This window comes from Phasianus colchicus, chromosome 8 (genome assembly GCF_987193195.1).
Source record: "Phasianus colchicus chromosome 8, bPhaCol1.hap1.1, whole genome shotgun sequence".
Classification (NCBI taxonomy): domain Eukaryota; kingdom Metazoa; phylum Chordata; class Aves; order Galliformes; family Phasianidae; genus Phasianus; species Phasianus colchicus.
The window spans coordinates 22,831,205-22,841,480 of record NC_143443.1 but is presented as its reverse complement, the minus strand read 5'-3'; the positions used below and the strand labels follow the sequence as shown (position 1 = coordinate 22,841,480).

The 10,276-nt window shown below is 56.9% G+C and overlaps 1 protein-coding gene across 2 annotated transcripts; it reads right to left on the bottom strand.

Annotated features, from left to right (window-relative positions):
* Positions 1–1,178: 1,178 nt before the first annotated feature.
* Positions 1,179–10,247, bottom strand: RRP12 (ribosomal RNA processing 12 homolog). 2 transcript variants are annotated; one of them, XM_090145344.1, is made up of 34 exons: positions 9,987–10,247; positions 9,409–9,644; positions 9,225–9,308; positions 8,964–9,040; positions 8,734–8,839; positions 8,531–8,647; positions 8,287–8,425; positions 7,989–8,116; positions 7,620–7,718; positions 7,455–7,546; positions 7,270–7,381; positions 7,007–7,104; positions 6,812–6,926; positions 6,594–6,736; positions 6,240–6,361; positions 6,056–6,120; positions 5,788–5,950; positions 5,517–5,671; positions 5,291–5,358; positions 5,009–5,102; positions 4,761–4,919; positions 4,601–4,681; positions 4,428–4,533; positions 4,230–4,334; positions 3,971–4,128; positions 3,723–3,814; positions 3,480–3,635; positions 3,133–3,305; positions 2,933–3,049; positions 2,791–2,840; positions 2,497–2,575; positions 2,197–2,264; positions 1,753–1,835; positions 1,179–1,549 (listed from the first exon to the last, which is right to left on the bottom strand). In XM_090145344.1, exons 1-34 carry the CDS (start codon positions 10,123–10,125, stop codon positions 1,447–1,449), a joined length of 3,882 nt encoding a protein of 1,293 aa, XP_090001470.1. In that variant the 5' UTR covers positions 10,126–10,247; the 3' UTR covers positions 1,179–1,446. The 2 variants fall into 2 exon arrangements, with proteins under 2 accessions (XP_090001470.1, XP_031453460.2); XM_031597600.2 differs by having other exon boundaries at positions 4,230–4,337; positions 9,987–10,246.
* Positions 10,248–10,276: the final 29 nt, after the last annotated feature.

The window sequence follows — 10,276 nt, the reverse complement described above, 5'->3', positions numbered from 1 at the left end:
CACTAATGTAAGCAACAACACGCAAATGAAGAACAATGCAGTGAGTAATCTGGAGCTTTTAAATGAATTAGCATCAACCTTCTCCAGGCCTTATCTCCAAGAAAAACAACAAAAAAACAAAAAACAGAAAGAGAGCTCTGAGGGGCTCACAGATGCTGGTTACAGGTGTTGGCTAGCTTGGAAAGCAATTGCACATTTTCTCACTGTCCCGCCCTCAGGAGATGAAGGGTATCAGGGCAATGGGGCTTTAGCTGCTGCCACATGGTTCCTACTGGCTGAACATGGACAGGAGGTTCTGCTGGAGCTGCCTGTCTTGCAAGCCAAGGCTGCAAGCTGCCTTCTGGCAGGATAAGAGCAGCAGCACTTGGGTTCAAGGGTCCAAGAGAGACCCTGGGCAGTGCAGGATAGGGATAGTTCTCCAGCCAAGGCGTAGCAATACCAGTGCAACAGCTCCTCAGCTTTTAAAGGGATCTTGAGAAAAAAAAAAAAAAAAGAAAACAACCAAACAAAAAGAAGCAGAGAGCCACAAACTGGATTTGCAGCCTACAGAAAGCAGCCCACAGTAAGAGGCTGAACAAGCACAATCCCTTTAGCTTATTAGGAGACTGAAAAGCATTGCAATTCCAGCATGTAAGCTACCATGATAGGAAATGACAAAGGACTAAAGGCTTTTTAATACAAAAGAGGAAGAAAGATATGTTCACAAATACATGCTCTTTGCATTGTGAGCCATGGGACCTGTATCCTCTATTTGCTACCCTCAGCTCCACTCTTTTCTTCAGCATGCTTTGGCCAAACACCATCTTTTGGGCTCAGAGCAGAAAGAACTGGGTGAAAACAGCTGCTCATCCAACCTGGGCAGCTAAAGATCCAGAATTACTTGTGCTGCTGGGATGTGGTCAGAGCAGAGAAAAGGCTCCATCTCAGCTCTCCCAGGTAAGACAAAAGCCCAGACAGTGAGGTTAGCAGCAGCAGTTTTTCAGCCAGAAAAAAAACATTGCAGCAAAACCTTTTCTGCCTTGCAGCAAGGGATGGGCAAAGCAGATGCAGAACCAGTGACAGCCACAGGACAGACACCACAGAGGGCTCCTGCTCCAGGTCCTCCATCCCAGGACCTGCTGCACTGTAGGGGACATGCTGTGTGAGGTGTTTGTAGGAAAGAAAGGAGGAGTCCAGGCTGAATATTAACAGGAGATGTTTGTCAATACAGAGCTCATTACATGTTATTTACTTTCTCACACACACACACACATACACACACACACCTGCAGCAGTCACCTTACATCACCTTCTTTCAGGCACAGGAGGACAGGGCTTGGGCCAGGAGTCCACAGAGGTAGCTTCCTAGGGAGCCTGCCCTCACAAAGTCCCTGTACCCCAGTGCCTCTCTCTCCACCTCAGGTTATCACCAGTCCTCAGGCAGGTGCACAGAGCATCCACAGCTCCTCAAGGGCGACGGTCCTTCAGCCGGTTCTTGCGGCCAGCCTTGGCCCCACGCTGGGCACCCTTCATCAGGCCCTTGAACTGGCCTTGCATTTTTGCCTGCTTCCTGGAGGGAGGGAGGAGCAAGCAGACAGGTTAGCGTGGGTACAGGGCACAGCCCCTGCACAGGCCTGTGCAAAGTGGCTGCAATGAGCAACATGGAGGTGGGAAGGGAGCCCTCAGACCATGAAAAATGGTAACAACAATGAGCAGGATCAGACTCAGGATATCCCCCATTCCCTACCCCACGCCTTTCCTGCTCAGTCCCACCTTTTGTTGAGTTTAGCTCTGTTCAGGGGGATGTAGGCATAGGGGTCGAGCTGGCCCTTCTTCTTCACATCACCTTTGCCTTTCTGTAGGAGATACCAACATTGGATGAGATGCAGCACAAAGGGAGATGTGAGTGTTCCATTCTGGACAGCCCTGGTACACAGTCACATCAAAGGCTACGCTGCAATGGGGTGCCAGCTGAGCATGTGGCTCCCAGGGCTGATCTCCCACCCAAGTGATGCCACAGCACCAAGCACATGGTGTGAGTAGTGAGCAGGAACTGCCAGGCAGGTTGGAAATATTAATGAGTACTGAGCATTGGGCAACTCCTTTTGGAGCACAGATGCCCCCCAGCGCTTCCTTGCCCCCAAGACCAGCAGAAATCCTGCCCCAGCAGAGCCAAGACATCTCTCCTCAAAACCCTGCCACCTCTTGGGCGCTCACCTTGGATCTGTACTCTGCACCAAAGGCTGGCTTCTTGTCCAGTGGCCTGTGGATCCCAGAGCCTCCAGCTAGAAAAGAATGAGTGTTGGAAAGAGGTGTCAGGGCCAGGCTCCTCCTCCCCAGCTGCCATACTGGGGGAGCTGTTCCTGTTTCTGCCCCCAGCTCTTAGGTGCGAGGACAGGAGAGCAACACAGAAGTGCAATAACTTTACAGAAGCAAGGAACTCAGAGCCAGCCATCTTGGAGCAGCCCAGCCTGTTCTGGCAGCTGCAGAGTGCTCACAGGCAGGACATGCAATTACCTCTGTACTGAGAGTAGGTCCCCGTCTCTGGTTCATCATCATCTGCCTCTTCTCTGAACCGACGCTTCTGGCTTTTCTTCTGCAGAAGAAAGATACGGGGTCACTGCAGCTAGCTTGTCCTTACAGTGCTGTCCTTCCATGGACCCACGACCTCCTGCTTATTCTATGGGGCCCAGAGACCTTCCACACCCACCACACATCCTCTGTCCCACTGCAGCCTCCTGCCCCACTCTAAGCAGCTCCTAGGCAGTCACAGCTCAGGCATGCTGTGTTTCCCCCGCGCCCCATACTCACACTGCGAAGGCCCACTTCTTGCAGCACATCTGCCACTTCCTCATCCACTCCTGGGGCACAGGACAAGGGAGTCAGTGCATGCATACAGATGGGCAGGAAGAAAACCATACTGTGTGTCAGAGCAAGTCCAGTTAGACAGTACCTTTGGCTTCATCATTGTCCACCTCCTCCTCCTCATCGTGGATGATCAGGCGCCCATCCTCAGACACCTGGAAGTCGTGCTTCACTCCTCTGGACTTTTTCAGGCTTGGCTCGGTGGCTACACACAGAGATGAGTCAGAGCCTGGAGAAGGACCCACTCCCCAGTCAGCTGTACCCCACTACAAAGGCTCTGTTGCTCACCCAGCACCCGCTGGGACACATTGGGGTCCAGGAAGTTGAGAGGCTCATCCTCTTCCCCTTCTTTCAGCCATGCCTGGCCCTTCTGCCGTGCTTGTTTCTTCCGCACCTTGCCCCGCTGCCGTTCCTCCTCTTCCTCCTCTTCCTCCTCTGAGTCTGCCAGGATCTCCTCCATGCTGGGCACAAGGCAGAGAGCACAATGCAGATGGAGCAAGGCAGAGATGCAAGCCCCAGCCTGCCCACAGCACCGTATGCCAATGCCAGTGATGTCCTCAGCATCTCTACAAGTGTCAGCCAAACAGATCCAGCACCAGGCCCTCTGCTGAGGCTTCACCCCAGCCCATCTCTACCTGTCTCCTCTGGGCTGGGCTGGTGCTTCCTCCTCCTCTGCCTCTGCAGCTGCTTGCCTCAGGGCACGCTGCTTGCGGCTGCGAGCTTCAGCCTTGCGGATGTTCACCAGAACCTTGTGGAACTCAGCTGGCAGCAGTCCCTGCACCAGCTCAAAGCTGGGGGGACAAAAAGCGATCAGTTCCTGCAGTGCAGTGCAGGAACTCCCACAGTGCCCAGCACTGCTCCCAGCAGCCCCGGCTCACCCGAATTTGCGGATGAATCTGGTGAAGAGGTTTCTGAGCTTCATGCGGAAGTGGCGCCTCATGTCATCTGAAAGGCTGCCTATAGCCTCCAGCTGTCAGCACAGACAGACCTCTGAGGTCAGAGACCCCTGTCCTGAGCATCTGGTCCCTCACCCTTCTCCTGCACCCCTCTTGCCACCTCCCTGCATCACTCACACCTATTCTACAGCAGTTCAGATGTGCCCTGCCTCCCCGTGCAGTGCTCTCACCATAGTCTGGACGTGCTTGGCCAGCAGTGTGGTGTCAACCAGCAGCAGCACGACTTTGAGGAAGCCCAGGGCTGCCTTCACCACATCACGTGTGCGAGAGCCCAGCAGCAGGCAGATGTTCTGCAGCAGCTGCTCCACCACGCTCAGCTCCATGTAATCTGCAATGCAGCAGCGCTCAGTGTGCACTGGTGGGCACAGCCCTGTCCTGTTGCCTGGCAGTGCTGTGCCCCCACACTCTGTCCTTGCAGCTCTTGCTTACCTTTGAACTCAAAGAACAGGCGTGTGAGTGCCAGCACTGTGCAGCTGATCATGGTGACTGAACCCGTCAGCCCCGCATAGACCAAGAGCAGGAACCGCTCCATAGCTTCTGCAAGAGGGGACAGCTCAGGATGTGGGGCAGGCATAGGTCTGACCCCCTGGATGAGAGCAGTGGTGGGGCTGAGCAACAGCTGCTTACCTTGGGGAGTGGGCCCAAAACGGATGAAAGCATGTCCCATCTCCACCAGCAGCATGAAGGCATTTTTGCGGGCTCCCACCGACACCTCCTTGGTGCACAGGATGACCTGGAGGCAAAGAGAATGTCACAACCCCATGGCCACCCCTAGGTGTGCACCCAAGTCCCACACTCACCTCTGGGACCAGGGCAGTGATGAAGGGCTCATGCTCAGCTGAGAGCTGCTTCACAATGTGGAACAGGCACTTCAGCCGGGGCTGAGGAGAGAAAGAGCCCAGCACAGTCAGATACAGGGACACAGCCTTATCCCCTTTCCACAGCAGCCCTCGCTCTCACCCTCTTGGCTGGAGACGCTGCGCTCTTGAGTGAATCCAGCAGCACTGCCTGCAACTCTTCCAAGTGTGAGTGGACAAAGGCCTGGCATGGGGCATGCGGGGCAGCACATACTTCCTCCAGCACACGGTATGCCTTCTTCTGCATGCTGTGGTCCTTGCTCTGCAGGGACAAGTGGTGACACTGCTGTCAGGGTGGCCCTTGGCACAGTGAGAGGCCCCACTGTGCTGCTGGGCTGGGAGCAAACGGACCTGGAGGGAAGGCTGGATAGTCTGGTACAGGGAGCCCAGGGCCTGCTCATTGGCATAGGGAGACATTGCCACAACCAGGTCCAGGATGGAGAGCCTGTAGCACAAACAGATAAGGAAGGAATAAGCACAGGGCCATCAACACTCCCCAACCAAGCTTAGGACTCTGGCTAGGAGCTCTGTTTGATGCATGAGAATGATGTATCCTACAGGAGACAGCTTGAGCGCTGCTCAGTAGGAGGGAGCCAACAGATTCACCCATCAGTATCAACTCCTGGATGTTACCTGGCAAACTCTGAGCTCTCAGGACTGGTCAGTTTCTCACTGGCTTTCTGCAGAAACCCACACACCATCTGCAAGGCAGGCACAGCGTCAGTGAGGCTGCCCCTCCTGTGCCTATGCACATCTGGAGTCAAGCTGCAGGCTCTGCAGTTGGCTCAGCAAGACCTTCTAGTGACAGAAGAAAATGGCTGTGGCCAGCAGAGTCTGCCCCATGTTCCCAGATACTCACCTGTGGGTCCGTGATGGTCAGATAGGCACGCACGGTGTCCAGCACAGAGCGACGTTGACCACTGCTGCCCCCATCCTCCTCAGGTTGGCTATACACATTAAATAGGATGGGCAGGAAATTTTTGGCAAAACGACCCACTTCTGCTCGCTCTGCATCTGGAGAAAGAAGGACAAGGGTGTGCGCATCAGCATCACACCGCACAGCTGCCCTCACTGAGTCACTGTGGGGAACAGGGACAGCCCCCCTTTCCATGGCAGAGTCTGTCCCCAACCTGTCCCACAGCCGTGGTGGATGAGGGTGCGTAGGGCCTGGCACACGGTGGGGCGGAGGTCCGGGCGCTCACTAATGGCCATGCCCAGGGTGCGTGCCAACCCCTTGAAGGCCTCCACCACGTCTGTGGGGCGGGTGCAGAAGCCAGGCAGCAGGGTCCAGACCTGGAAGCAGAGGAGTCAGTGGGAGACCAGCATCCCTCAGCCAGGACACCCAGGCTAGCACTGCAGGTAGGCAATGGCGGGGGCGGCAGGCACTCCGTTCGTTACCTGCCACTGCAGTGTGTCATAGATCTTGGACTCAAGGCTCTTCCCAGCTTGGGCAAACTCCACGGCTGCAAAAGAGGAGGGGGAAATGAACAGAACAGTGGAGGTGGCTCTGCCCTGAGGAGTGGAGCTTCTGCAGGGCACCCAGCACTGCGTACCCAGAGCCCCACCATCCACTGCTTCTCACCTCTGCTCTTCAGAGTGGCTGCCAAGGGCAGGAAGTAGCTGGTGAAGAAGCCGAGCCGTGCACCCTGCACGTAGTCCCGCAGCACAGGCAGCAGCCAGCTGCGGGGGAAATCCAGAGTCTCCCTGTGGAAGCAGCACAAGGTCAGGGGAGCATCGGACTTTAGGAATGGGTCACAGCCCCAGAGCTGGGCACAGTGAGACTCTAGGCAGCCTTCATAGCAGCTGAGGCTGGGAACTATACAAGGTGCCTGTTGTGATCAAGCAGACAGGCCCCAGCTGACAGAAGATGCTTATCTCTGGCAGAGAAATTATCCTCTACTGCTGGACCCCCCGACCAGCCCAGGGTCACGCTCACTCCTTGCCGTCGATCTGCAGGGGAACAGCTTCTAGCAGCACCTCGGGGCCCATGGCACCCACGGCAGCCCCCACCGCCTGGTCTACTTCAGTGGTGTAGGGGAAGTGCGGAGAGAGGCGCAGGTCGCACAGGGACTGCAGGCACTGTGGAGACAGGCAAGAGGCTGAGCAAGGAGCCACTAGAACACACTGGCCCTGAAGACTCCCCGTCCTGCTCACCTTCCTCATGATGGGATGGCACTGCTTCCCACACACCTCAAAGAAAACCTCCAGTACTTGCAGCACGCCATCCCATGCTGCGTGGAAACGATATGTCAGGCCTTCCTCCACCGACCTGGCAAGGAGAGGTAGGTGGTGACAGGGACCGAGCTGGGCCCATGGTGACAGCCTCTTCCATGCCCCACTGTTCCTCACCTGAACATCTTGCAAAGGTAGGAGCCAGGGGCTGGGGCAGATGCAGAGACATTGCCTAGTTCATCCATGTGGGGAGCAATGCACTCATTCAGGAGGGTCTGCAAACACGGAAACAGTTTGGTGCTGAGCTGTGGATGTGCCAGCTCAGGCAAGACAGAGGGATAGGACCCAACGCAGAGCAGCCCCAAGTGCCCAGGCAGATCCCAGATCCCAGCCTGGCCACAACAAGGACCTAGGCAGCATGCACTGCTGCCTCAAGGTACCTCAAGGCTCTGTGCTGCAGCTCCCACCACTTGCGAGTGTGGGGATAGGAAGCAATTCATGGTGGCTGAGAAGAAACGAGGCAGGTGAGCCCAGCACAGGTCCTTCTGCAGTCTGGAGAAGAGAGAGAAGAATGGTGAGAGATGGAGTTTGGCCTTCCCCCTGCCCAGTCCCAGCCTCTCCCCACCTGCCCAGGTTGATGTGTGCCCTCTCCATGGTGGTCAGCCAGGTGAGCAGTGGCTGCAGGTCGCTGGCATTGGGCACGTAGTCATACAGCGCCTAGGGAAGCAAAGTTGCATTGGGAACAGTAGTGCCAGTAGCCCCATCCCTCCCTATCCGTCCCCGCACTCACGGTGATGATCTGGGCATTGAGCTCAGCTGGCAGGCAGGATGTGCTGGGCTGGGCACTGAACAGGCTATGGAAGGCCTGCATGGCACATGCTGTCACCAACTGTAAGGACATGTTGTCAGGAGAACCAGAACTTCTGTACTTCGCACCCATACCCCAAAGCATGCTCTGCCCAACCCACGGGGACACCCCATCTCCACTGGGGCTTCCCATCTATACCCCCCTTTTCTACAGTAGCCAACCAGCCAGCTCTGACTAGGTTGCTCTGATTTCAGGTCCTGCAGATTCCCAATAAAGCAGCCTGACGCCTTCCAGAGCTGAGGTGGAGGCACTGGCACAGGCGCTGTTGTGCAGGGACGCAGGGGAACTGACCACATGGCTGAGGGTCATGACTCTGAGCAGGGTCTCACAGCATGTCTTCAGCACAGCCGCAGGGAAGCAGGGCAGCAGGTCCCGCAGGAGGGCCAGCACGTGCAGTGTGGTGGTAGCCTCCTTGGTGCCTGGTGGAGCAGAACAGTACCCACACTTGTAACAACAGCCTTGGGCAGAGACCCCATGTCAGAGCTGGGGTGAACTGAAGCCCCACTCCGGGAAAAAAGGAACAACAGAAAGATGGCTGAGGGCTCTCCTAAACTCTTGCAAAACCTCTCGCTCCCTCGTCCCTACCTACCTCCAGCTTTTTCAATCTCCTGCACGCAGAACTTGGCACTGGAGGGTGCCGCAGGATGGTGCTCAGGAGCCTCATCTCCAAACATGAACTCACTCCCCCTCAGGACGGAGCACACACCGTGCTGAGCTGCTTTCCGAACCTGGGGGTGGTTGAATACAAGGGCATAGAAACCACAGGCACAGAGAGCACAGCCAGCCCCAGAACCAAGCCCTGGAGCAACAGCCACCAGGTGCTGAGAACCCACCTTGGGTTTGGCGTGAACACAGAAGCTCAGCAGGCCGTGGTAGACCTGGAGGGTGACAGGGTAGCTCCACGCTGCCAAATCCTGTTTTCGCAGCAGTGTGGCCAGACATGAGAGGACCTACAAGGGGACATCAAGGATATTGGTATTACCTTGCAGAGACCACCCTGAATGCACCAGAGAGCCTGCCCCTCTCTGCAACTCACCCATCGCAGTGCAGAGGTGGAGCCGCTGCAGGCCTGTGAGGATATGATACTCATGAAGGCTTTTGAAGCATCTGAGAACTTCTTTATGAGTACCGGACTGGGGACTCTGTGGGGAGAAGGGGCAAAGAGCAGGCAATCACATGAGGATTGGTAATCTCAGCCCACCCCTGAGACTGTGTCAGACCCCATCCTGCCATGGCAGCTCTCCCCACTCCCTGCCAGCAGCTCACCGCTTCAAGACAAGGTTGAGCAAGTATGCAACGGCAGCCACTGACTCAGGGGAATCCACTGCCTCCAGTGTGGTCATCTGGGAAAAAAGGAGGGGTTTGTAGCAGGAGGATTTGCAGCAGGCCAGCTTTTCCCAAAGCTTTGGGGAAGGGGGTGGAGAAACAAAGGGCAACTCAACAGTGTCTCTTCTAGAGCATGCCCAAAGCCTCTGACACGAGCATAGCACCTCTGGGAATTCCCATCAAATTGTGGTGGTCACTCACCAGCGCAGCAAAGTACTCAGTCTCAGTCTCTTTGCCCCCCTGCGAGCGGATCACATCTGTCACAGCTGCCAGCACGGCGCAGATCTGTCACAACAGCACATGGAGCCATCAGCACCCTCAGATTCTTGCTCAGGATGGGAGCTACGCCCCAGGACCACACACCCAGCCCCACTCTCCCTGGTACCTCTTTGTGTGCAGCGGAGTTGGACTCCCAGAAGCGCTGGACCTTGCTGAAGGTAACGTTGGTGCAGTCGCTCAGCCCGCTCAGGAAGGTGCCGGAGGATCTCTCGGTGGCGGCCTCGCCAGCATCACCCTCCTCCATGGGCAACTGAGAGCTACCGCTTGGCCGCTCCACACGCAGGGAACCTGACTGCAGCTCATTGTGCAGCTTCACCGCATCCACCGTCAGATTGCTTTTCTCTGCCGGGTGAGCAGACCTGGGGTCAGGCTGTCTCACACTCCCACCACCCTCCCCTGCCAGTATGAGATACGGATGTTGCTTCTGCCATAGGAAAAGTACTGCAATGAGGGGTGCAGAAGAGTGAGACACTGAGCTTAGGATTAAACTCAATACTCAGAAGGTGGAGAGGCCTAGGCACTGCTACCCAGATAGTTGTGGATGCCCAAGTTGGACGGGCCAGAGGCTTTGGCAGAGGATGGCAACCAGTCGACGGCAGCGGTCGGAACAGGGTAGGCTTTAAGGTCCTTTCCAACCCTGCGCCGCCCCCCACCGCGTCCCACCCCGGCCCCCAGGCCGCTCACCGGCAGGCCGGCTGTAGAAGCGGCTTCGCGCGGCCTGGCGGTGCCGCCGAGTCTCGGGGTTGCAGTCGCTGCTGTGTCCCTTCCGCCACCGCCGCAGCTTAGCGGCGGTACCTGCCCGCAGCCTCCCGCACCGCGCCATGCTCGCCTCGGCTCCACGTGCCGCCTCGCCTCACTTCCGCTTCCGGCGCCCGGCGCCATTTGCAGTGAGGGCAGCGGCGCCCACATCGCGGCGCGCCGCGGCGACGCCACACGTCACAGCCCGAAGGTCGTGCCGCCCTTCGCGGCCCCGC

Coding starts and splice junctions, on each gene's coding strand:
- RRP12 (XM_031597600.2), bottom strand. CDS start 10,125: ATGGCGCGGTGCGGGAGGCTGCGGGCAGGTACCGCCGCTAAGCTGCGG. Junction 4,920..5,008: donor CTATCCAGCCTTCCCTCCAG/GTCCGTTTGCTC, acceptor TTGTCCCTGCAG/AGCAAGGACCACAGCATGCA. Junction 4,129..4,229: donor CCTGTTCTTTGAGTTCAAAG/GTAAGCAAGAGC, acceptor GCTGCATTGCAG/ATTACATGGAGCTGAGCGTG.